General features: G+C 37.4%; 1 protein-coding gene across 4 annotated transcripts in view; it reads right to left on the bottom strand.

Moving 5' to 3' along the window:
• PDE3A (phosphodiesterase 3A) overlaps positions 1-27,775 on the bottom strand; it is a 316,494-nt gene that overhangs the window by 54,916 nt on the left and 233,803 nt on the right. For all 4 annotated transcript variants that reach the window (XM_030841282.2, XM_060306004.1, XM_060306003.1 and 1 more), the window contains 3 exons: positions 7,838-8,095; positions 5,718-5,872; positions 222-346 (listed from right to left, as the gene is read on the bottom strand). In XM_030841282.2, coding sequence (XP_030697142.1) covers positions 222-346; positions 5,718-5,872; positions 7,838-8,095 — 538 coding nt within the window. The remainder of the gene's footprint in view (positions 1-221; positions 347-5,717; positions 5,873-7,837; positions 8,096-27,775) is intronic.

Raw genomic sequence — 27,775 nt, forward strand, 5'->3', positions numbered from 1 at the left:
CATTCAATAAGTTCAAGATAGGACAGTTGGTACAGCTACCTTAAAAGAATCTGTATCATCATATAAAGTGGAAATTTAAGTAATTATAGTTGGTTATTGAGGCTTTTGCTTTTTAGAAGAGTCAAACCAAGCACACCTGAGTGTTTCAACACTTGAAGCTTAGTTCATTCCACGACTGCATGCTCAATGAGTATGAGCTCTTTCTCCAATAAGTTACTTACCTGGTCGATTTTGCTTTTTAGCCTTTACGTGGTTAGAGGCAGCAACAGCATAGGATGAAGTGAAGGATCTGCTTTTGGTGAGAGTCATCATCACTGAGTTTTTCCAAGAATCTGGATTAATAGCACTATAAAGACAGGGTATAAAGAAAAATGAAGAAATTATTCATCAATTATTGGGGCGGACCTTACCAGAACCAACCATCATTTCCATAGTAGACTTTCTGAGTCATGGTCCAGGTTCAGTGACAGAACCACTTTACTTCCAAATGACAAACAAGGTTATCTAAATTCAATCTCTACTGCAGGGATACAGTACACACTCTTTAAGGATTCTGGGTTAACAAAAGACAAAAGATAGCTCTACTGTTTATCCAATTACTAGGTATCAATCACCTTCTCTTTCTACTTCTACAATCATGTTCCTCACAGATTTTCTAAAAACATGGCAAGTTAACAAGTTAAGATGCAGGTGAACTTACATTAAATATGAATGGCATAATGCTTCCTTCTGTACTCTTTTTAATTTATTATTCTTGGTGTAACTAAATTAAAAAATCAAGTGCTTATAAAATCATTCAAAGATAATACTCTTTGCAGTATCGTGAAGGAAAAGGTTAGTAAGAGGTCTTTTAACCTACCATTTCTTTTACTGATGATACCCTGGAAAGAAAGGGATGATGAGCCAAACCCCCTAGTAGACACTAATGACAGACCTGCTACTAAACATACTGATGCTATTTACTAGAAGAAAGGTAATGACAGTGAGGCTTCACCTAGGGAATGCTTTTAGCCGGATATCCTTGGTCTGTCTAGGTTATTACTGTAAATAAATCTGGAATCAATAAATCTCTGGAAGGTTGGGATGGAGAACATTACAAAACACCATGTAATTAATGGGATATAAATTTTGGAGCTGTTCCAAACCAAAATTTATCTGCAGGCATTGATCAAAACCTTACATGCTGAATCTGAAACAGAATCCATTGTAATTTGAGAGAGAAAAGAATTTGGGAAGTCATGTGGACAATCTTGGACCGCTGCAAAGGAAAAGTGTTTGGTTTGTGCTTGCCTGACACCTGTGTGCTTTCAAGCATTAATAAATTTGGTACTGGGTAAAATCCATCATTTGCGTGAGGATAATTGGACAATTTGACCTTCAGCCAATCTTAGATTGGCACTGTAAGCGGATGTACTTGGTATCTCTGGGTCACTTGTAAATAAACCTGAAATGGATGGAATTAAAGGGTCATGAAAGCTGTATAATTAATGAGGTATAATTTGGAGGTGTTCTATAACCAAAGTGGTATCCTCTGTGCAAGGATCATTATGTGTGCACTGCTTACAATCGTGCATATTAAGTCCAAACCAGAACACGTGCTAACGTGGAGTAAAAGGAATTTTAGGGTGTTGTACTACCAGTTTGAGACCTCTCAAAGGGAAGGACGCTGATGCATTGGTTGGCTACTTCCTCTATCCCTTTATTATTAGTAAGTTTAGCAATGGGAGAGATCAGTTTGTGTTGAGTCTGATTTGACATTCTGCCACTTGTTACCTCATTTCTTCTCTTTCTTTTTCTTTTTTCAGAGCGACTTTTCTTCAACTGTTGACCCCGGTATTTTAAAACTTCATCTTTTCTCATTTTAAATAGCATTTGAAATGTGGAATAAACTCCAGCAATTATCAAATACAATTAAGGAAAGCCTACAAAATAATGTTTGTTTCATATCCTTCTTAGAAGTCTCATCCTAGACACTTCACAAATGCCTGGAATTTTGAAACAATAAAATCAAAGAAAACTTTGAATCTGAGATAGACAAGTACACCAATTATTTCCTTCTCCCACTATTCTTTCAACTCCTTTTGCTGGATTGATTGACTTATAAGACTTAAAAAAAAAAAAAGACTTACTGTGAAGAAATTTTATGTAACGTATATGTGGCCTAGATGTTTCCTTAGCACATTGTACAATAAACGGGTTGTGACTTTTCTATGTAGACTTTTAAAAGATAAGACCTTAACATTAACTGAATTTAGTTTTTAATATCTTAAAAAGTTATATTATGAAAGCTAGCTCAAAAACTGCCTGCTACTGTCTTATACTTCTTTAATAAAAACATTTAAAATATGCTCATTTTGAGAAGTTTCATAAAGTGCAATAATGGGGCATCTTTAATGTATGGGAAGTCAATGAACTTCAAGATAAATAAAATTCCAGCTATATATCCTTTCTGAATATAATAAATATTAATTTATTAAACGGATATTATTAATAAAATAACAAACCAATATATGTATAGGTGTGTGTGTATATGTGTGTGTTTGTACATACACACACGCACGCATACACACTCTGTAATTTACAGGCACTTTCAAATGCATTGCTTTGCGTGATCCTTGCAATAGTTTTCAGCTGCCTATTGAACTTCACAGTCTTGATTCCTGTTTAAATCTCATGAATATGTAATGATTTGAATTCCAGAGAGGAAAATAGCTTGGGGAAACCTCTACTTGGTCTTCCCACACTAACACAGCAGGGGAAAACTATCTGTGTGTCTGTTGTAGAAGATCTCAACCCCCCTCCACAAAAGTGGATTTTATAACCTTAGTTCTAGCTATAAAAACATCATCCTAGGTCCTAAAAGTCTTACCAGGTCCTAACAGTTTCTTTTACTGAGTTTACAGCGTTCTTTCTGCCTAATATACAGAGGCAGGGGTCAGTCAGTTCCAAGGGCAGCGTGAAACGATTAGAGTATGATTTATTTCAGACTTTTTTATTTCTCTCAAGCCTATTTTTTTTAAAGCACCTACTGGCATTCTCCCACCTAATTTTACTCCATTGTTCCCTTTTTTCCTAAGAATTCCTTCTGGTGAGTACCAAGGCTCTGGATACACATCTCTGAGTGATAGGGCCAAGATTCTGATTCTCAATCCAGTGTCTTTTCACTCAGCTGGATTTAAAGCTACCCAGGAGTAAATCATCCAGCTCTGTACCTAAAGGAATATAAGCTGAGGACTGCTTCTACTTTTCACTTCCCACTCTTTGATCACTGCAGTCCTCAGAGAGCCTCAATGAAAAGACAGACATGGAAAGGAAGAAATCAAAGGGCTGACAGGGAAGAGACTTCAAAGGCTAAAACTCAAATCAGTTTTGAAATGAGTCAGCAGGTTTAGGAATAGGTCTCCTAAGTGAAGAGGTTTTAAATTTGGTTTATCATCAGGGCTGGAGATGATCTGAGGCTATCTTTTCACTATTTTCACACACGACAAAGGATGAGTCAACCCAAACTAGCTGTATTTAATGGTGGTACCATTGCTACTTACTTACACATGGTTTTCCCTTAAAGGGCTCAAATTCTCTTCAGAATGAATCTTATTTCTTTATAATGGTGAAAAAGTTGTACCATTCTCAGATTTTATATCAGGACTTTTAATAGAATAGTGAAATTAAGGAATAGTAAAGTTAGACAGTGGAAAAAAGCATACCCAGGCAAGACATCTATTAGTATTTTTGGGACAAAGAGAATGAATGGGATTGTATGCTATTCCTTATCTATTTTGAAAATATTTGAGCATGAGTACTTATTTCATAAAGCAGAATGACAAAATCTTGAGGAGTTAAGCTCATAGAAGTTTTTGAAAGCTTCTTCCTCACGATGATTTCAATGTTAGCCCCCAATCTCATTTAACTAAAAGAAGACAGAAGTAGGAGAAAAGAAATTTGATGAGCAGTAACAAACAATAACACTAAGAAAGGTGGTATTTAAGAATGCTTGAATGGATTCTTGGTAAAGTCATTCTACGGAAAGTAAGTAAAGGAGCATTCTTGCCAAGGTATGTTGGTAAAATAAAGATATACACTGAGAACACAAATTCATTTTCTTAAGCAACGAATATTTAACTATAATTCCCTACTACTTATCAGTATTTGCTGTAGTAGAAGTCGACAGTGGTCAATATTTTCAGAGGAAAATATCATCAATGACTTGTAATTTTAAACTTTAGGAAATGTTCATGAAACAGATTGGGTAACATCCTCCTGTGGTGATGCTTAGAAGTTTTACAAACGTCCAGGTAATAAGACAAAGTGGAATTATACTGATATGTGAAGAAAGAATCATTCAAAATTGCTTCTGATTCTATAGGTTTATTAGACTACCAATAATATATTAATATGGAAGAAACCAATTATGTTTTTAAACAACAGAGCAAGAGAAGTTAGCCGTCATTAAATTCTTAAGAGTTGAAAGGTTTCCGTTTCTTTGCCAGTCTCAGAATGGTGCTTTATTTATATTCAAAGCCAAGGTCAAGAGAAAATCACTTCTAATATTGCCACCATGTAGTTCAACAAAGATGTGGTAATTTTTCAGTCATCAGGTCATTAATAAAATTAATGCAAATGTTTCACAAACCTGAAATCATGTGGTAAATGTTCTTGTAACTATTATTCACATAAGGGATGGTATTTCTATTCTAAATAGAAAAGGACAAACATAGTAGCTCCCTCTGAAAGCACCTCTTTCATGATGATGTTTTCTTCAAAACTCTTTCTAGATCTTTGTATTATCTTTCCTTTAGCTTTGGTAACTCTGACTTTTCAGTCACTTTGGAAAATTATCACTAATATACTAAATCAAGTTTATTCTATTTTTATTGAGGTACCATTGACGTGTAACATTATATTTGTTGCAGGTATATACCGTAATGATTTGATATTTATATATACTGTGAATGATCATCACAGTAAGTCTAGTTAACATCCATCGACATGCAGAGTTGCAAAATTTTCTTTTCTTCTGATGAGAACTTTTAATCTCTACTCTCTTAGCAACTTTCAAATATACAATACAATATCATTAACCACAGTCACCACGCTGTACATTAAATCCCCAGGACTCATTTATTTTATAATTGCGTTTGTACCTTTTTGAACCCCTTGACCCATTTTGTCTACCCCCGACCCCCCACCTCTGGTAACCACCCATCTGTTCACTATCTAAACAAAGCTTAAATTACCAGCTGTTTGAAGATAGTTAGGTGCTCTTAGAATGATGATCTATTTTTTGATCTGATCTTCTGCCTTTGAAATAATGCCAGGAGAGCTGCTCTGGTGGGCTGGGGGAAATCTAACAATCATTTGCAACTGTCAGGTTGGATACCTTTGATTTAAAGATCCAATGTAGAGCTCAGTCCAGGTAAAACCTAGCCCACCTTTATTCTGGGCTCACCCTTTCCACCCAAAGTGACAGTGGCAGGCGTCACCTCAAGTCACTGTCCCCATTTATACTTAAGGTCATACAACACAATTTAAGCCTAATTATCTGATGTTAATCCTTATACTGCTCTGGATTTAAACCATTCACCTTTTTCATTTTCAAAGCTGGCCTGCAGCCAACTATAACTGGCTGGGCCTCCCTTCTACTGTAATTTATAACTCATTTTTGGTAAGAAAAAAAAACGTCTCCAAGACATATGAGACCATCAGGAGCACTGCCTAACCTGGATGAAGGTGCTTCATGGAGTTTGATGCTGGCGCTACGGTCCCTCCGTACTGGGGCAGGCTCCAAAGTGGGCAGACCCGTGGCTGAGGTGGTGGTTGTCCAAGTTGATGAAACTCGTCTCAGCAAACCAGGGGGCAAACTCCTCCTCAGGCGCTGGGAAGAAGGAGCGTTGATTTTGTTACCAAGCATATTTTCTATCACTAACTTCTATATAGGGAAACAAAATGGGTTTTTAATTGGCAGTGAATTTATTAAACTACATTGGTTGAATATCATTTATCTAAAATTTGGGCACTCAGAAATTCAATAAGAAACTCTGGCCAAAATCAATGAATATGATAAAAATAACATTTTGGGGATCTTCATTTCAATGTTTACACAAATATGGGATTGTGGGAAATGAGAATCAATTACCTTTGTGATAATTTTATAGTTATATTAGTTCAATAGGGCTTATACACCTATACACACATCATGTTAGTTAGTCATTATGACCAGTAGATTTTCCTCAAAAGACACTCGTGTGGGACATGGATTAATTTTTATCATCTAGCACAATAGTAGTCTCTATATCAAAGTGTTTATTGATTTATTTTTAATTTCTTGATTCACAAATGACAGGAGCTAAGGGTAAGAGTATAACTCACAAGAGGTACCACCTCTCTTGGGGTTAACATGACTTAAGACAGGCAAATGGGTAAAGTCATTAGGACCAGCTCCTCTTAACAGAAGACTCTGCTGGTCGACCTGTGACCCTCTCTTTGTTATTTCTTTCCCTACCATATCCTAAGTGGGATCTGTGGCACCATCAGCACTCAGGCATGGTTCTGAGCTCACCAGCATGAGCACTGGCCCTCTAACGAGAGTCTTAATCTTAAAACTCAAAGGAAAGGTAATCTAACACAACTACAGCAATAGTTATAAGAGGCAGGAGCTCAATTCATTTTTATTTGTGGCCAGTTACTCCAAGGAGACCAATTGTGTAGGCAGGGTTTAACAAAGACTCAGTCTGCTCTTCCTGAAGATGGTAAAAACTCTGAGAAGTGAGGATACGGCACCTCAGGATTCAAGAAGACCTCTGATACTAAATAGTTTCCAAAATCTCTTAAAGATCTGGATATGCACCTTAGAAGTAATTCAATAGGAAGAGAAAAGGTCAAGCACTGTAAATATCAGTATTGTCTGTAAATCTGTCACTGACTTCATGTCTATTTTGAGGCCCAAGGGAATCAGTTACTCTCTCCCCATTCCTTTGTATCTTTCTCAGAGAAGTAGATGTTGGAAGGAAACTTAAATAACTTAATTGACAAAGTTGCGTGAAGGACACCGTCCTGAATCAAGAGACTCACAATGGCAAGAACACAGATGTTACTGACTGACTACCAGCTCCAGAGGACAGCTGCTTGTTTACCAAATAAATAAGTGTGCTGGATGTACCTGAGACCACTGAAATTCTGATTCTTTTTTTTAGTCTTCAGCATGACTTGTTTTTAAGTAATACTGAGGTCTAAACTGGGTCCAGAACCCTACTCCCTAGAGCTTACTTCTGTAAAACTCTTATATGTTATAAGTAAGAAGAAGAAAATATATGAATCACGAAGGCCATCTTTTACTTTAAATAATCTAAAATCAACTAGAGCTTTTCTAAGTTCAAAACTTGTTGGGTTTGGGAAAGACATGAGGATACTACGAAGGCTACCATACTAAGAAATCAAAGAGCAAAGGAATCTTGTGTTTCAGAAGGCAATGCATTTTAAACAGAATCCACAAGAGTGAGAGCAGGGATTTCTGCTGTTTTTTTTAAATTTTTCATCACCACTATATCTTTATCCCACAGAACAAATCCTGGTATAGAGAAGACAAAAATTTCTTGAACGTCTGAGTAAAAAAAGGTAATGCAAAAAGGTAAATTTTTTTCATTACAGAAAGCTATCACGTGTAAGGATGGAAGTCTTTATGTTTACATTAGCATTACTTTGGTCACCATGACTGACAGACACATCTTTGGGGAGTCACTGATATGAATCTCCATGTGGGTTTGGGGTGTTAAGAAAGAGGCCCAGGAGACAATGGGAAGAAACAGTTTCACCCTTTCAGGAGCATGTCATTCATACCTACCTTGGGAAGAGCCAGCTTGTCTTTTTCAGAGCTTTCTTCAGAATCAGAGCAGGTATAGTTTTCACTGAAGGAAGCGACGGGGTTCACTCTGGGCTTGTGAATGGCCTGGATGGTGAGCTGCGTGCTGAGAAGGTTGCTCACTGCCCTCAGGGACGTGCACACGTTGGGGGGCAGAGAAGGGTCTGCCAGGAGGTCGGTGATGAGACCGTGAGCCTCGCCCATCACGGCAATATCCACAGTGATACTGGTTCCTGGAGACTGAGACACCAAACACAGGAGGTCAGGCGAGAAAGGCCTGAGGTTGGAGGCACAGGGAGGGAAACTGGGCTTTTTCTGAAACGTAGACTGAAGTGACACTAGGGTTGCAGTAAAGTAACATTCAAATCACATTTCTGTTGCAAATTTTGCCAACATTTGCCGTGGCTTTTGCCAGTTTTGTGTTCAGGGCACATTTTTACTGTTCGAACCTACGGAGGCTCTTTGAAGAGATACAAAGATAATCACCAGTTTTTAAAAAATAGAAAGTTTCAGGAAACAACAAAAAAATTCATATTGATCACTCCTAATGAAGAGCTCAACATTTTAATGTATATTATTTAGAAAGTGTCCATTGATAGATGAATGGAAAAAGATGTTTTTTATACACACACACACAGACACACAGACAGACACACACACACACATACACACACACACACACACACACAAAATGGAATACTACTCAGCCATAAAAAAGAAATTTCATTCTGAAAAGCAACACTAATATAGTATAAAATTTTAATTTTAGTAATATTCTAGTGTGATATTTGAGCCGGGTGTGTGATAATTATTCAACTAATATTAGAGATAAGCACATAAAGCAACTCAACTTGTTCAGATTCACAAATTGTCCCTCTTCTTGTGGTTGGTAAGAACAGAAATTTCAGTTCTGGAATTCCATGGCACATCTGTCCTATTCTGCCAAACTGCCTATCAGATTCAGAGTTACTACTCTATATTGGCTAAAGAAATGAAGAGCATTAGAAACAGAGGACAGGATCGTTCCTCACCCTGCTGGTCAGGCAGGAACGTAGGCGGGAAGATGTGGGAATAAGGGAGAGCACGGGCAGGGTCAAGGTTAAGAAAGTAGGTGAAGCTTGAGGACGGCATGCACATGACTGTTAATATGGGAATGCTCCCACAGTATGAGGCACGAGGAACCCACGGAACTGTAAACTGAATAACACGGTGATTGGCGTGAGGTTCTGGAACTTGGCTACTTACATCCCAGTCATGACTTCCTGACCCTACCACTGTCTAGCTGCATGATTTGGCAAGTTGGTAAGCTCTCGGTGCTGTGACTTCTCCATCTGTAAAATGGATGTAGTAGAGTACCAACCTCAGAAGGTAATGATAAGAAGTAAAAGGGAGATTATAGGTAAAGCACTTACTGTTGTGTTGTAAGCGAACAGTTATAAGTGTTCAATAATGATAATGATATAAATACTAGAAATAGTAATTCTGGAGTTTTTCAATAAGAGGCTATTAGAGATTTGGCTATGTATTTGGGAGAAAATAAAGTTTAATCATTCTTTCACAACAGACTTAAAAATAAACTCCTGAGAGATGAAAAATTTTATAATCTTGGGATTAGGAAGACCATTAAAAATAATATAAATGGCATAAACTGTCAAGAAAACATCTAACAGATCTGACTAAATGAAGACATAAACTTCTCATAAGCAAATATGCCATAAGCAAAGGTAAAAAACAAATACTCCATGAGAAAATATCTGCTACCCAGAGAAGATAAAACATATGCAAATAAAAGGGCTTTTAAAAAAATCAATAAAAGATAAACTTGGGAAAAGGAAATGAATATACAATTCAAACAAAATTTAATAATCAAATATACAAAAGCTACTTGCCTCCCGAATATTTAAGACACAAACTAAAGTAATAAAAAAAAATGTTTACTGGGCTTTCCTGCTGGCGCAGTGGTTGAGAGTCCGCCTGCTGATGCAGGGGACACGGGTTCGTGCCCCGGTCTGGGAAGATCCCACATGCCGCGGAGCGGCTGGCCCCATGAGCCATGGCCGCTGAGCCTGCGCGTCTGGAGCCTGTGCTCCATAACAGGAGAGGCCACAACAGGGAGAGGCACGCGTACCGCAAAAAAAAAAAAAAAAAAAGTTTACTTATTAAATTGCAAAATAATAAAAGACTGCTAGCACCGAGTATTAGTAATGGTTTGGGGAAATGAGCAGTGAGTAAAATATAAACCAATATCATTGCAAAGAAATTCTTGCTGAGGCTATCAATTTATAGTTTAAATGTATATATCCTATAATCTAGCAAGACAATGTAGACATCTAGTCCAAAGAAAAACTACATAGATACAAAAATATAAAGATAAGGTCACAAAGGATACTGCAATGCTCTGATAACAATCAAAGAATGTGGCCACAAATGCATCATCAACAGAGAAATTGTTTTAAAAAGTTATATTACAAATATACTATAAAGTATAATGCACTTATTTAAAAGATTTGGGTAGGTCTATAAATGTTTATTTGGAAGAATATTCATAAAATATTGTTTTATTTTTATAAAGTATGTCACAGAAAAAGTGAACATATATTTTTTGCAATCAGAAAAATATGATAATTATGAAAACACCCAACATCTGTGAAGGTATCTAGTCTTATAATAACTATAAGCAAGGATAAATTATTCTGTAAAGCTATCATATAGAAATTATGTCTTTTCGTACTAGAATAATAAGAGTAGCAATTATAATAATGGTGGATAATAATGGTGACAGCTGGTATTTATTCAGCACAGTGTACAAGGTAGGTACTCTTATTACATTCATTTTTATTAGTCAGAAATAACTTGCCAAGACTTCCCGGTGGCGCAGTGGTTAAGAATTCACCTGCCAATGCAAGGGACACGGATTCGAGCCCTGGTCCAGGAAGATCCCACATGCCGCATAGCAACTAAGCCCGTGTGCCACAACTACTGAGCCTGTGCTCTAGAGCCTGCGAGCAACAACTACTGAGCCTGCGAGCCACAACTACTGAAGCCCACGTGCCTAGGGCCCGCGCTCCGCAACAAGAGAAGCCACTGCAATGACAAGCCCACGCCCCACAACGAAGAGCAGCTCCCGATCGCCGCAACTAGAGAAAGCCCGCGTGCAGCAACGAAGACCCAACACAGCCAAAAAAATAAATAAATTTTTAAAAAACACTATTAAAAAAAAATAACTTGCCAAATAACTGAGTCAAAAATAACTCAGAATCAGATAGCTAGAGCATGGAAACGTCAGGCTGCAAACACAAATACATACTCTATTTCCACAGCTCAAGAACTGAACTAGCAGGCTGAAATAAATACTGAACGTTTTCGTTGTACGTTACTAAATATATCTGTAATTATTTAATGCTTTATCTAATCATTGTGCCATGTTTTTCTCTCTTTGTAGGTTTAAATATCTTCCATGAACCAACATGAAAATTTAAGTGTAATATTAATAGCTTTAGGATATATAATTATGTGTATTTCACATTTTTATTTACATTGTTAACTTAAAAAATATTTGTGAGAAATGCCACTCAATTAGGTTAACATTCCCTTTTAGAAACGTATTTTCAAGTGCAACTCTAATTATTATGCTTCTGAAAAACTCACCCAGTGTGATCTTATGAAATAGTAATATTTATTCCTACCCATGTTGTTCTAATAATCTTAAACTAGTACATCACTGTACTATTTCCCTAAAAAAATAAATTTTAAGTCAAACTTTGTACCCAGGACGTAAAATTTTAAGATGTTTTGACAATAAAATTAACAGTTTACGTTCTAATAGTTAATAGATTTTATCAAAATGGTCTCAGTACATAAAACTTACAAATCTGAAGAAAAAGTAGAACGTGTTCATTGACAATCATAATTACATTTTAAAATAAATTATTGGTGAGAAAACAAATGCATTTTATAATTCGCTAATTTTGTGTCTTTTTTTTAAAGTAATGGATGTATTTCTTATATACTCAGAAAAAAACAAATAACTAAAAATTTTAAAGTAACTTTAAAATAGAAACAGAACTGAAAACTCATCCTTGTAAGCCAATGTTAGTGTTACATAAGAACTTAGAAAACAAGCACATTATGTAATTCAATGTTACTTATACTGTCTGTAGCTTTTGTGAAAGCGAAGGTCTTCAAGTGAAAAAAAAAAGCAATACTCAGGCCAAGCTGATTTGCTTTGTTGTGCAACAGAAACTAACACGGTATTGTGAAGCAATTACACTCCAATAAAGATCTATTAAAAAAAAAAAGCATATTACCCATATTGGAATTGGCTAAGAAACCAAACACTTCAACTATTGGAAAAGTCTCCCTACTGTTATAAAGTCAGGTCTTTGTTTTATTAGTTTTACGATTTAAAAATTAAAATTGTGTAACAATTCAAAGTTGTATCACACATAAGAAGTTATCATCAGTTTTTGACTCAAATAATGAAAGGCTTCAATGAGGCATGAAATCTAAAACCAACAATCAGATTTGCTTGCCACAAACTTGCCAAGGCTAACCACACATGACATGATGAAAGACTGAAGGATAGATGGGCTGCTGTTTCAATAAACAGCAGGCAAATTATAAAGACCCAGGCACGTCCAGGGAGTCACTATAAAGGAATTTCAGGGGAGAGGGGCTTAGGCTGATTGGTAGTGTTTTTTCATCATATGATACAAAATGTGAAACAACACAGAGTGACTCACACAGAGGGTATTTCCACACCTATTCAACTTTCAAAATAATATAATTCAATTTCTAGGTATACCAAATAACACTCGGAAAAAAATTTCATTTAACTGGTGAAATCTTAGCTAGTGATAATAAACACTAAAGGTTAAGTTTATATTAAAGCTACTTTAAAGGAAAGTCTTAAGCTAACAGCCTGAAATCATCTTTGAGTGCAATAACCAACTCTACTGAGCATAAAACCACAGTTGAGTCTTTTTACGGTGCATATAATCAAACGAATCTTTTCCTTGAAAAGAGTGACCAAGCAATAAAAAACATTTTACTTTGCAGGCTCTCCTTATAATGGAAATACTTATATTTAACATTTAAGAAAATGCAAGTATAATTTCCTGGGCACTATTTAAATGACACCCCAATGTGGATTGCCACCTCTAAAATGAAAATCTGGAATTTAAGTATGATAAACAGTGGAATAAAGTGCAGTTTTATACATCAAGCCCAAAATAACTGATTCTTTTGGTAAATCCACCACTTTGCAAAGCAACCCGTTCTTTCAGCATCTTCCTTCCCCCCTTTATCTTCTTCCAGTCTACTTCACCATCTCCAGGATGTCCTACGCAATGCTGGTTGCTATGGTAACAATCTAGCTTGCTTCCAAGTTACTTTACTCAACATGAACCGAGGGCCAAGAAAATCTGGAGTCAGAGATAAGTTAAGGAAACAATAACAAATACACTTAGAAATAACATTAGATGTAACTCCTAGACTGCATGTATCAATCAATTCAATTATAGAAATTTTGTTTTTACTGTCACTACTTCTGTGGTAAAACTTTGAAATTACAGTTGTGGTATGATAAAGGGGGAAAGCTGTGAAAATGTGTAGGGGTCAGAAAACACTTGCACTCTATAAAGGGCATCTAAACCACCATAAGCTGCAAATTACGAAAAATTTAGCAAATAAATCTATGTGGTCAAACGACTACTAGAATGTAAAACAAAATTATATATCTTTAAGGAACGTGACAGATTATTTACTGTGGCACTGTGTTTGGGTTTCTATCAACAGATTGTTCAGAAATGGAGAATTTCTAAAAGAAAAATATCATTAAGAAGTCTTACGAAATAACTACTGGAACAAGGTAAATGAAAACAAAGAAGTAAACAAACATCATTTCACTCCAAGAAAGTGAAAGTGCCCAAGTGGGAAATCAGAAAGGGTTTGGGCAAGTTGATGTCAACAGCAATTACCGATTCAAAATGATTAGGGAGATTATCTGGTATAGAGGGTGGGGTGAAGATAAGGCATCCAATTCTTGACAACTTTTTTGGGGGGACAGCACCAGTATAGTCACGTTATAGCTCTTCTCCCTATGCATTTTGAAGCAAAGATTAAACTGATAACTTAAGGAAATAGGTTAAATACATCCCTGCCCACGGGCAGAAGATGTAACAATTCTCAAGTCTTCCGACTTAGTGAATCATGTGATGTGTCGCTTGCTTTGGACATTAATTTATTCTAACTGGAGGAAAAGAATTGGAAGCAGCACAAAAGCCTCTCTTCATAATTCTACATGAAACTCAAAGATAGGTTATAAACGCAAAAGCACTAGAACTGATACAATTATCTTGATAACCTAGTTGAGATGGTTTATCCCTCAAATTAGGCCACTTTTTTTTTTGTTCAGTATTTTAAGTTGTATGATGGTTTCCAAAACAAACCATGGCTTTTCTCTAGGCGATACTGTATCCGTTGGAGCCCTCGAGCTCTGCCCCTGCAAAATCAGAGAACTAGCCTTTATCTTTCTAAGATCCCTCCCAATTCTGTAAGCCAAAAGCATTTCTTTACATAACATACATACACACACAAACATCAAAGAAGAAAGAATCAAATAATTTTAAAACTTATTTCTTGGCTCATTAAGAATTTTAAATTTTTTTTAAAAGATTTTGATTTATTTACTTTTAAATTTTATTTTACTGAAGTGTAGTTGACCTATAACGTTGCATTAATTTCTGCTGTACAGCAAAGTGATTCAGAGATATATATAAACTCTTTTTCATATTCTTTTCCATTATGGTTTATAATAGGATATTGAATGTAGTTCCCTGTGCTATAGACATAAAAAACCTTTTAAAATTATTATGTAGACTTCGAAAAGTCCTTGTTTCACCAATTGCTCATCTTACTCAAGCTTCACCTTCTAACTTATTATTGACTCACTGATGGCTGTTTCCTTCCTATGGTAAAATGTCTAATGTACACCAAGTACTTATGGGGAACAGATTATTTTCTAGAACTTCCACTCCCAATAGTAGAGTTGCACATTTGCCAAGTGTCAGTTTTGTTTGGTCCTAAATCTGTTTAGACCAGTTGCAACTGTCACTGTAACTTACATATGCTAAAAAAATATCTATAAACCAGTGATATGTGAGTAAACAATGGAACAGTTTCTTTAACAACTAAGTTGAATAATTTTAAAGACTTCATAAACGGACTCATAAAGATGAGGCCCCGACAATGACTTCTGTTAAATTAAGTAGGGGTGATATAACTGCAAAGATTCAAGAAGAAAATGATAATGTGCCTGAAAGATTTTCAACTCAGAACGCTTCCAAAGGGCTGTCATTTCTACTGTAAAAACAACAACAACAACAACAAAAAAAAGCAAAACAAAACCAACCCTGAAGCTCGTAGTCATATACCATGAAGTATGGGTGTGCTGCATGTAACATAACTTGGAACTCTAATCAATATAGTGAAAATATACCCAAAGAGAAACATTCTTGTCTCTTCATCACAAATGTGTGAAATCTACATATTCGTATGTATCAAGTTAAAATATCAACATATTGCTAGAGATATGGAAAATATGTTGTATTTTTATGATTCTCTGCTTTAAAAACTTTTAAAATGAACAGATCAACTACTGATTAAGAGGGCTCCGTACTACTTTAAACCCAACACGTTCTTTCACTTGAAATGAGACATAATATAATAGCTACATTAAAGCTATGCACTACCACTCCCGGAACAAGGGATAAAAAGTGAAGTTTGGTTTATGAATTAACACGTGATGTACAAATAGGTACAAGTGTATATTTTCATCATGTATGTAATTTGGGAGGTCATATATGTGAGAAGTTGGAAGCAAAGGTATAAAAAATTGGGATATAAGAGAGGAAGTTTTATTCATTCATCAATATCAAATTTTTATTTTATGAGGTAGTACATGGGGCCTTTAAGAACACAGGATCTAGAGTCAGCCTGCCGGTGTTCAAATTTCAGATCTGGTGAGAATTGGGGAAAGTCACTTATCTCCTTAGCTCCTGTTTTCTCATCTAAAAAGAGGGCAATAATAATGCCTCCTGTATAGTATTATTAATGATTCAATGGGATCAGGCACATAAAGACCTCAGTAGAGTGCTTGGCCTCCAGTACATGTTTGAAAAATATTATATAGCACCACCATCATTATTATTAGTGCATTGAAAAAGATTATGTGCAAAAAGGGCTGTATATGTATGTGTGTGTTTGTCTACTACATACACTGGGTCAGTAGTTTCTTTATAAATGAAGACAGCATAGAGATATCATTTCTCTACTGACAAAACAAAACAACAAATGCAAAAACTTAGTTTCACTTTTTATTCTAGGTAAATATAGTCATAAAGATTGTATCCCCTACTCCTATGTACTCAGAGTAGTTCTGAGATTAATTTTAGGCTCTTAGAAAGTAATTGTACAGAAGTCCTGGTTTCAGTTAATATGGTTGACTGCACTGGTAGGATTTATAACACACTACGTGAAAGGAATTCTAAAAGCAGGCATCTTAGCTCCATTGTTGGAAGTCTTTTCTTTTTCTTTCTTTCTATTTAGTCATCTTGGGAGACACCCTGGGAGGCAAACACGACATGGGAAGAACATTCTCAGGGTGAAAAGGGAATTGGGATAAGGGAGGAATAAACAGTGTAAGGGATGACACATAAAAGGAGTCACTGGGACTTTTCTTACCCAGCTTTGGTCCTAATGCTGGGAAAAGATGCCTGACAGGCTTTGGGAAGCTGTGTCATCCTATTTCTCTAAAGCAGTTTTCCACCCCTTGCCCTCCAAATCTTTCTCTCTGATACCAGGAAGCAGTCTCTTAGTCTAAATTCATTTAGAAGATGAGCTGGATTCAATAAGTGATCTTTGGTGCATTACTGGTTCTGACCTCAGAGCCAGCAGAATTGCATATGTGTTTATACTTTCATAGGACCCATTTATAATTTTAGACTTGAAGTTGGTTGGGAAATTTTTAAAAAATGAAATCATGTGAAAATTTTGCAGTAACTCATTGTAGGCTGAACCTTGGCTAAATGTCATCCTAAGGAAGCAGATGTTTGCTTATTTTAATTTTCTGGCAGGGAATATGAGTTGACCTTTGGATTTTCTCCTTAAGATAATATGTATGTACAGTAGGAGGAAAACATACAGGGCCCTTCATCAAACTGCTTTCTAAAAACATCTCAGTTGGTCGGGACCCATTTGAGATGTGAGACACAGCAAACTCCAGCAGTTACCAGAATTCTTAACCTCCTTCTCTTTTGATGGTCAGAGAACATTCCATGTCACCAAATAGGATGTAGTACATGGCCTTGTGTCCTTAAATATTTCCCTACATTCTGTCTGCAAATAAGCCCCAAAGTGTTAAAAGTGTCCCTCTGTTTATGTTTTCTAAGATCTTCCAGACACTAGCAAATTCACCCAACAACCTCAAAAATAACAACTATCACAGAATACTGTTTTATTATTTAGGAAATAAAACATACTTATGAAATCGCTTACTCGAGGAAGCAACCATATCTCTGAGAAGATAAACTTAGCTGCCTTTGACTTCCAGGCTGGTTCTGTCTGTTTCTTCTAATTATAAAAAGATGAGGTGACTGGAAAAGCTAGGAGGAATTCAGGTAATACTGTTCCCGGGACTGCTCACGCAAATGAACTGGGAAGGCTTGGTTAAGTGTAAGTTGCTATGTAAATAAAAAGCATGATTATTTCTGTTAGTGGAAGAAACTGGATTCTCTGATTGAGCACAAGCTTGTAAATATTACAGAAAAAAATCAGAGTCTCTGAAATAAGTATGAACTCCTAAAGGTGGTGAATTCTGATGGTCTTTTGTTTGTTGAATTTTAAGAATTGCTGTTAAACTTGAACTTGAGGTTTCTGTTTGCTTAGCCGAGAAACAATTTCAGTGAACAACAGATGGCGGTATTCTGCCTTTTAAAAAGAACTCCAGTTGTCTGAACAGCTTTTTGAATGAGTGCTCTTCCCTCATTAACAGACACAGTTTAGTTTCTTTTTTCATACAAAAAAAGAAAACACAAAAAACTAAAACCAAAACAAAACACAAAAACCTTACATAAGACTCTCGGTAGAAAGTAATAAAAAATCTTAAATTGTGTTGTATCTCTCAGGATCATTGTTAAAGTGAAACTGGAACTACCTCCTTAATAATTTTTGTCTCAATTACAAACATTTTGGCTCTGTTACCTTTCTCCATTTTTATAAGCTACCCAAGGCAAACATGACCCATTTTCATACACAATTTGATATAAATTTTTCCACGTGCAATTCTCTACTATGATTAAAAGATTCATAAAACTAAACCATCAAAATGCACATTTAACGCAAGGGTCTTGTGAGCCTTCACTGGCATTTTCTTTATCCCCACTGTGTTATCACCAGATTCCTTGCCACCTCGTGTGCCGTGGGCACTTACTCGATGCTACCGATTTGCTTCCACTACAGTTGACCTGGGAGATCTTCCCCTGTACTCTTGCAGTAGCATCCACTCTGGTTGCCATATGAATGCCTGTTGAGGCACTCCTGTACTTCACCCACTGGAAGCACCAAAACCAAAAACAAACAGCTGAAAAACCCTGGGAGCTGTAACTTCCGAGAAACCTTCCATCTCTGAGCAGTTCTCACATATAGTCAGAGAACCTCTCTCACTGTATTTCTGACAGTTTTCCATTCAGCTTTTGGTACGTGATCATTTGATGAAAGTTGGTCTTCCTCTTTTAGGCTGAAAGTTTTAGGAGTACAAAGGCAATGCTAATTTTTGTTTACCAGTTTAACCCCGGAGCCTCACTTACTATCTGGTACTTTTTAGGCACTCAGTGACATCAGGAATGAGTTAAGTCATAAGTAGCATTCTCCAAACCTCTAAAGATAAGTAAATTTCCTCTCTCCAGTTCTATGTCTTAAAGAAATATAGGGACAAACAGATTATATTGTCCAAGGTATTTCCTTAAAACAAATAACTGAATTTTCTTGAAGCCATTCTAAAACATTTAACCTTCTAGTACAATTTCATGTTCTAATCTTAAAGTTAAATAAAATATCGAGAATTGTTAGACTGTAATACTGAAATCATGAATAAAAATTATATTCAACAAACTGATTCTGGGATAACTACTATCCAGAAAATAGTGAAACTGCTGAAGAGAAGTAATAGTACTGATCAAAAGAAGCAGCTCTACATTTTTCTATAATCTGCCACATGTATGAAAAGAGTAAGTACAGGATTGAGGTATATGGATTAATATTTTCTGGAAAAGACAAAAAGCTTAAAAGGACTGGAGGGAGAAAGAGAATGGCCTTTTGGGGACAAAGTTCAGTGAAGGTCAGAGAGCTTCAGGTTGAAAAGCATGTCGTCTGTGAACAGCATGCTGACTATAGTTAATAATACTGTATTGTATATTTGAAAGTTGCTAAGATAGTAGATCTTAAAAGTTTTCATCACAGGAAAATAAATTTGTTAACTACATATCGTGATGGATGTTAACTCGACTAGCTGTGGTGATCATTTAGCAACATACACAAATATCGAATGTTATACACCTGAAACTAATATAATGTGTCGACTGTATCTAAATTTATAAAAAAAAGAAGAAAAGGGTGTGTCTGGAGAGATTTGAAGGAATATATCAAGACAGGAAGATGAGCCAAATTCAAGAGCTTTGATGAGCTACTAAAGGCCATGAGAAACCCTGCAGGGCGCTGATGTTATCGGTATGTATAAAGTAAGAAGTTAGGCTGATTTTCAGGCTTTGAGCTTGGGCAGATGGGCAGCTACGAATATTTCCCCAAGTTATTGGAGAAGAAAGAAGTTTTGGTGTGGATGCCGAGATATGCATCTTTGAGTAACTATGTGATGTTCACAGGACGATTCCAGTTGCGCTTCAGGAGGGACACCTGAACTGGAAATACGCATTTGGGTATTGACGCCATAGACACGGCCATTTCCATAGCACTGCCGTGGGAGTGTATAAGGAGAAAGAGAAGTGGACCGAGGGCAGAGCCATAATCAATATCAACTTTTAAGGGCCGGGGGGAGAGAAACCCACAAAGAAAAATGAGAAGGAACAACTGAAAACTAAGAGTGTAGGGTCAAACGGGCCGAGGGAATGCTTTTGTCAAGAGGGGAGGAGTGGTCAGCAGAGACCGATGAATTTGAGAGATTAATAAATTTTGGAAAATATCCATTAGTTTAGTGTCTGGAAAGTCACTCATGACATTGGAGAGAACAGTCTCAGTGAAGTACTGAGGTTACGAGTCACACTGCCATCAACTGAGCAAGGAAAGGAAGATATGAAGATGAAGACAATGTAGACAGCTCTTCAGTGAAAACCAGCTGCACAATGGAAGACAGAGATCTGTCTGCATCTAGAGGGAAAACAGGTTCTAAAGAGCTGGTGAGCAAGTGAGCAGGCAAAAATGTTGAAGCGGGGAGGGTCCCACTAGTGTGAAGGGTTTAAAATGCAGTAAAGACAATGGGATGATAAATGGATCAAGGTGCAAGAGAAGAAGGCAAAGGATGGGGGGACTAACCTTTCACCATAGGGCGTCTTTTCATGGTGACAGTGAGAGAGAAGAATGTTTGTAGACTTGCAGGTGAGAAGTTGGAGTTCTTACTCTTTGGCTTTTATTTACTCTGTAAATTAGTCCTGAGTCCCTGGTTGAGAAAGTAAATCAGGCAATGTTGAGGTTAGAGGTGCAAAAGAGAACGAAGAATGTTTTGAAAGAGGAATGAGAAAGAGCTGGCTAGATTCTCTGGCGATCCTGAAGGTCCGGCTGAGTTTGGAGACCATGGATTCCAATATGTTTTCTGTGTACTTTCCAGGGTTGCTTGGCATGAAGTTTTATATGAAAAGGCAATGAACTGAAAACAGGAAGGGTCTGCCAGATGGGAAAGAAGGATTGGACAATTGGACTGGAGATCCTGGTGAGGTAGAAGAGCAGGTGCAGGGTAGGTGAGAGAGCAGAAAAGCTTGAAGAAGCATCGCATCAGAACGTGGGGTGGTGTGTTTGCATGAGAAAGATGGATGCAGGATTCCATGAGCGCACTAGTCTCTCAGGCAGGGAAGGTTTCTGCTTTCTATTAGCAGAAAATAAGGTTGAAAAGGAAATATGAGGCTAGATTTCAGATGCTGATGAATGAAAAGCAAAGTTTTCTACTTCTGTCAGTTGGTAACTGAGTGATGAAAGACGTCTGAGAAGGAAAATGATGTAATCCAAGAGTGCACAGGGCTTGAGGAGGGTGAAGTTGTGGCACAGAGGGAGGCAGATTTGACCAAGGCTGCCACAATAACCACCGTGCAGAAACTGGGACACTTGCAGCATGAACAACCAGGAAGGGAAGGGTAAGTAAGAGTAACATCAGGAGAATCAGTTGCCCTTGTAATGTGATTGGATATTGGGACCTGAAAAATTGCAATCTATTTGTTCCTGTAATAGTTGTCTTTACTCTGTCCACAATATTCTCTCAGTTCCTTCTTCCAGAAATTTCTTCAAGTGCCCCTGCCCTCACAAAACAAAATGTGGATAGTTCACTTGTGAATGTATAAGTCCATATTGGGTCTGACCAATTATCTTTAAAAAAGTTCGCTTTTGGATTTATTATGGTAGTAACCCTTCACAACGTTAAACAACCAAGGGGGTGAGTGGATACTCTTAAGACCCCAAATTATTTTAATACAGCATTAAACACTTCATAAATGTATTTTAAAAACTCCATACATTTCAGTTTCTACAACTAATCAAAGATACCATCAATCAAGTAATAAGGCTTACAAAGTTATAAATAGATCAAATGTTAAAACACTTGTAAATCAAGTTTTTTGGAGCTTAGAATGCATTTTTCTAGAGAAATAATACTATTGTATAGACTAATCCTAGGTTAGCTCACGAAAGTTTATACAACCACTTAATAATAGATATGACAGCATTTTTTCATTGTTCATTGCAAATGCACTCTCTTTCAATCACATTGCGATATTTTTAGAGACAAAATACATTTTATCAATGGTGTGATTCTACAAACAAATGCTGGAGAGGGTGTGCAGAAAAGGAATCCTTCTTGCACTGTTGGTGGGAATGTAAATTGATACAGCCACTATGGAGATCAGTATGGAGGTTCCTTAAAAAACTAGAAATAGAACTACCATATGACCCAGCAATCCCACTACTGGGCATATACCCAGAGAAAACCATAATTCAAAAAGACACATGCACCCCAATGTTCATTGCAGCACTATTTACAATGGCCAGGACATGGAAACAACCTAAACATCCATCAACAGAGGAATGGGTAATGAAGGTGTTGTCCATATATACAATGGAATATTACTCAGCCATAAAAAGGAACGAAATTGGGTCATTCGTAGAGATATGGATGGACCTAGAGATTGTCATACAGAGTGAAGTAAATCACAAAGAGGAAAACAAATATCGTATATTAATGCATACATGTGGAACCTGAAAAAATTGGTAATAGACGACCTTATTTACAAAGCAGAAATAGAGACACAGACATAGAGAACAAACATATGGATACCAAGGGGGGAGGCGGAGGGTGGGATGAATTGGGAGATTGGGATTGACATATATACACTATTTTTTTTTCATGGAAACGTACATTCTTATTCTTTTATTTTTTTAAACATCTTTATTGGAGTATTAATTGCTTTACAATGGTGTGTTAGTTTCTGCTTTATAACAAAGTGAATCAGCTATACATATACATATATCCTCATATCTCCTCCCTCTTGCGTCTCCCTCCCTCCCACCCTCCCTATCCCACCCCTCTAGGTGATCACAAAGCACCGAGCTGATCTCCCTGTGCTATGCGGCTGCTTCCCACTAGCTATCTATTTTACATTTGGTAGTGTATATATGTCCATGCCATTCTCTCCTTCGTCCCAGCTTACCCTTCCCCCTCCCTGTGTCCTCAAGTCCATTCTCTACGTCTGTGTCTTTATTCCTGTCCTGCCCCTGGGATCTTCAGAACCTTTTTTTTTTTGGATTCCATATATATGCGTTAGCGTATGGTATTTGTTTTTCTCTTTCTGACTTACTTCATTCTGTATGACAGACTCGAAGTCCATCTACCTCACTACAAATAACTCAATTTCATTTCTTTTTATGGATATATATACTATTGATACTATGTGTAAGATAGATAACTAGTGAGAACCTACTGTACAGCACAGGGAACTCTACTCAGTGCTCTGTGGTGACCTAAATGGGAAGGAAATCCAAAAAAGAGGGGATATACGTATACAGATAGCTGATTCACTTTTCTGTACAGTAGAAACTAACAGAACATTGTAAAACAACTATACTCCAATAATTTTTTTTAAAAAAAAAGGAATATGGAGGCACTGGGATACAGCCATTTCTGCCTCATTTATTCAACAAATATTAATTGAACATCTACTGGGTACCTGATACTGTCCACACCCTAGGGCTACGGAGATGAATAGGTCTGGGCTGCTGCCCTCAAGCAACTTCCCGTCCAGTGGAAGACATTCAGGGGGCTGAAAGGGATCAGAGGATAAAAGAGGAAACTGGGGGAACCCCATGGATGTATCACCACTGCCTCTGGTTATTAGGAGAGTGAAAGAAGTTGTTTCTCAACATGCAAATAGGTCTCAAAACATCCGACCATGTGGTTTATTCCATACAGACTTTGAAAATGGCTGCCCTGAACTGAGTCGCCATTCTCATCCATATCTCCCCCCCACAAGTAGGATTAAAAAAAAATAAAGCAATTCTCCAGAGAAGACAAGCATGAGAGGGAAGAGGAACTGGTTACAAAGACACTCATCACTCAAATACAGAAACCACTGATTTCTGGGCATTTCCCTCAAAATCTTCAGACCTTGGAACTCTCATAGCTCCAGTACCCGAGTCTCAAGTAGGAAACATGGATTTCAGGCCTCATCAGCTTCCCATCCCCCAGTAAACAGTAGGAAACCTGAAGCCCCCTTGCCTCTTAGAGGACTTGAGGGTCTCTTCCTGCTAACTGGTTTTAAGGGATGGGGTGAGCTGATCGGTGAATAATTTGGCATATAGAGAAGATTTGTGTAAACTATTAAAAGCTTATAATATCACTTCTTGATTTTCCAGAAGGCAACTCACAACTATAAAAATTACATTATTAAGGGAGTGACTTTCAAAAAGTTTGAAACTACTGCACAAAAGGTTAAGTAGCTTGCCCAAAGTTACACAGGTAGTAAGTGGCAGAGGTGGAATTCCAATCCAGGAAGTCTGAACCTATACTATTAATCACATCGCTAAGCTGCCCATCAGTATTTTGGGTAACTGTTCCTACGTATGGCTATCTACTTTTGATGATATGAAAGTATCTTTGTCAATTTGCAACACACTGCTAGTTGTGCGAATTCTTCCTTCAATTAATTACCAACTTAGGTTCTCGTTATCAAGGGGAACTTATTAACGTCATCAGTAAACTCCAAGAATTCCTGGTATACTCCCTTCCTACACATCTTTTTTGAAAATGAAATGAGACTCTTCCCAGAACTAAGTCTTAGGGAAGACTCCACTATTAATAATTTTCCACCAAGAAAAATGCCATTTATTCTTTTTCCCCGTTTCTCCCACTTAAGCCAGATCTCTTATAATATTTGCTTCTGGAAGGAAAAACTAGTGGGCTTTTGTGGAGACTTCTCTTGCTAATAGAAAAGCATCTGTCTTCATTTTCCTTTTAGGTGGTAATGAAAATAAAATTTTATAATGTATCTGTCTACAAGTCTGGGTTAATTACCTCAGTTTAAGAAACTGGTTTTAGTTATAATCTGATTATATTCAGAATGTTATGAGACATTCGGATAATAAATATGATTATCTTTGGGTCAGCAGAGCCCAGTAGCTCACGAAGATATTTCACAGGCAGAGGTTGGGCAGGATTATAAAGATTTTCTTTGAGAAGCGTTTCAAAACGATACCTTCTCCCTCACGTTTAGCAACAATGTGTTCCTGAGTCAAGGAGGAAATCAGGCGAGAAAATAAGGCATTTGGTCATAAGTTGAGTCACTCAGCATTTATGTCACAGATTTGTTTTCTTCCTTGTGGACATAATTGCTAGTTCAGTCAATGCTCCCATATGCCACGAGTATAGCAATAACAGCATACTTACGACGTACAAATGACTAACAATTTGTTGCGATTCAGGGCAGATTTTTTAAGACAGATCTATGCAAAGAAGACAGAATGACTGCAGGAATGATCTTTTAAGATTACAATCTTGTGAGACTAATAAAACTGCTGATTAAAAATGTGGGCTAACTTCTTTTTCTGGGGATCAAGAGGAAGGATCCAGGGAGAAGCTGCTAGTGAATTCCTCCTCTTTGGCTATCATTTCAGTTCATTTTAGTTTCATGTCATCTTAAAACAAGCAGATGAGAATGGAAGTATGGTACAAGAGCTCTAATTAGGATATCCCATAGAAACAAATAAGCAAAGTGTCATTAAAGCGAACACAGAACGGAAGCAATGAACACTTTCACATGCTGATTCTGATGGCAAACTGAAGACGAAAATTATTAATACAGAGTGAGGTCTAACTAAAAATAGCTTCAAACTGTCTTTCTTCTGGTTTCAATATTTCTAACGAAGAATTTTAACGTATTATAGTGTCTTTATCAACAGCCACACTCTAGAGAAGATTACAAGAGCTTCTCAGATGCCCATCAAGCGGGTCTTGCGGCTGCTGAATCAATCAACAGACTTGCCAGCAACTCTAGGGACTCTTGTAGCACTTTGACATCAAGGAGGAGATGTCCAGAGACCTGAGAAATGCCTCAATTCTGAGCTCTCTTCCAACCACATGCGGTGGATGTTGCAACGACTCTCGACTCTCTGTACCATGGTGATTCCACCCCCGAAGGGCAGGAATTTGGTCAAGGATGGGTAGCCCTTAGTCGACGTGAGTCAATGAGACATGAGAGGAACTTTGCTTAGCACTTCTGGGAAAGGAAATCCTGTCTCTCCAGAAGGAAGCATTGTTGCTGCCAGCAGCCATCTTTGGGTCGTAAGTGGAACCAGTTTTGGGATGGAGCCAATAGTGTAACAGTAGCAAAGTGGAGAGAATTAGAAAACCTAGGTCCATCACACAACAGTATTAAGCCTTGAAATCACTAATCCTGATCTGGCCTGCTTACTGCAAGAGACAATAATACTTCTTTATTACTACAGCTAGTCTGAATAAAGATTTCTTTTTTTTTTTTTTTTTTTTTGTGGTACGCAGGCCCCTCACTGCTGTGGCCTCTTCAGTTGTGGAGCACAGGCTCCGGACGCACAGGCTCAGCGGCCATGGCTCACGGGCCCAGATGCTCCACGGCATGTGGTACCTTCCCGGACCGGGGCACGAACCCGTGTCCCCTGCATCGGCAGGCGGACCCTCAACGACTGCGCCACCAGGGAAGCCCTGAATAAAGATTTCTTTTACCTATGGTTGCAAATAATTAACCCAGCATAAAATTTTACCACATGTATATGTGACTACTAGATAAGTAGGTGGTAATGAAAATAAAATCTTACAATTCATCTGTCTACACGTCAGAGTTAATCACTTTGGTTTAAGAAACTGGTTTTACTTATAATCTCATTATATTCAGAATGTTATGAGACAATAAAAAATATGATTATACTGGGTTCAGGAGAGCCTGGTAGCCCACTGAGAGCCGTGAGATTGAAGCAAGGGACACTTTCACTCTAGCCCAGGGCCTCGCTTCTTTTTTTTTTTAACTTTTTATTTTATATTAGCATATAGTTGATTAACAATGTTGTATTAGTTTCAGGTGTTCAGCAAAGTGATCCAGTTATACATAGTTAGGGAGTTTGAGACTGACATGTACACACTGCTATATTTAAAATGGATAACCAGGGCCTCACTTCTAACACCAGCACCCAGCACACTACCCACATCTGTGCCTTAACTGCAAATTGCCCCATGTCATGGACTTCATTTGATTTATAATAGTGGAAGCGCCATTCATAAAATCCTCCTGTGCAAACAGACTCTATTACGCGTGTGTGGCTCTCAGAGGTTCTTGAAGAGAAGAATCCTTTCATATTTATTTTCTTCTCCCACAGCGCCTTTAACCAGACGCAGCCAAAAGGTGCCTCATTAACTTAAACATAAGAAAACATAACATGTATCCAATCCTTTACCGGGAATTTTAATTTAGCTTTAAATAAATTTCTAAATATAAGTAGGATTTCATCACTCTTGATTTTTCTCCCTGTTGTTTCAGTGAAATATTCTTTTTTCTTTTTAATATCAGTTCCCTACCCCTGGGGACTTTTAATCTCATCCTCCTACCATGGACAGCCCATTTCTTCTTTCAATTTGCGATTTTTTCATTTGATCTCTTTTCCCCTCTCCCTCCTTTCAACCTAAGAAATGGTTAGCATCACCCCTGCTAATGAAATTGTTCTTCAACCCCATCTAAGGTGCTATTCATTCCTTTTCAATTCGAATCTATTCAACCCCTGGAAAGAGAGGTCTCTTCTCTCTCAACACCCTGTGTAAAGGTACTGAGTCTTCCACTCGTGGCAATCAGATTTCTGTCTCTTCCTGATAAAATAAAATTCTCTGTCCAATACAGACAGTATCCTAATTACGATATCTCATGACAACATTCCTGGCCTTGTCTTCCTTTGCCTGGCACTGCATTCTCTTTCTCCCACCTTGGCTCTGCCAGTGGCCTGGCTTTCTACAGGCCCTCTGACAAGGGACTCTCAGCCTGTTTTGCTGGTTCTTCTTCCCTCCCTAATGGTTGCTCCTTTTTATTGTTTTTTCTCATGCTAATCTAAGCCCTTCCCTTCCAGCTCTCACCCTAT

The sequence above is a fragment of the Globicephala melas genome, chromosome 10 (genome assembly GCF_963455315.2).
Source record: "Globicephala melas chromosome 10, mGloMel1.2, whole genome shotgun sequence".
NCBI lineage: Eukaryota > Metazoa > Chordata > Mammalia > Artiodactyla > Delphinidae > Globicephala > Globicephala melas.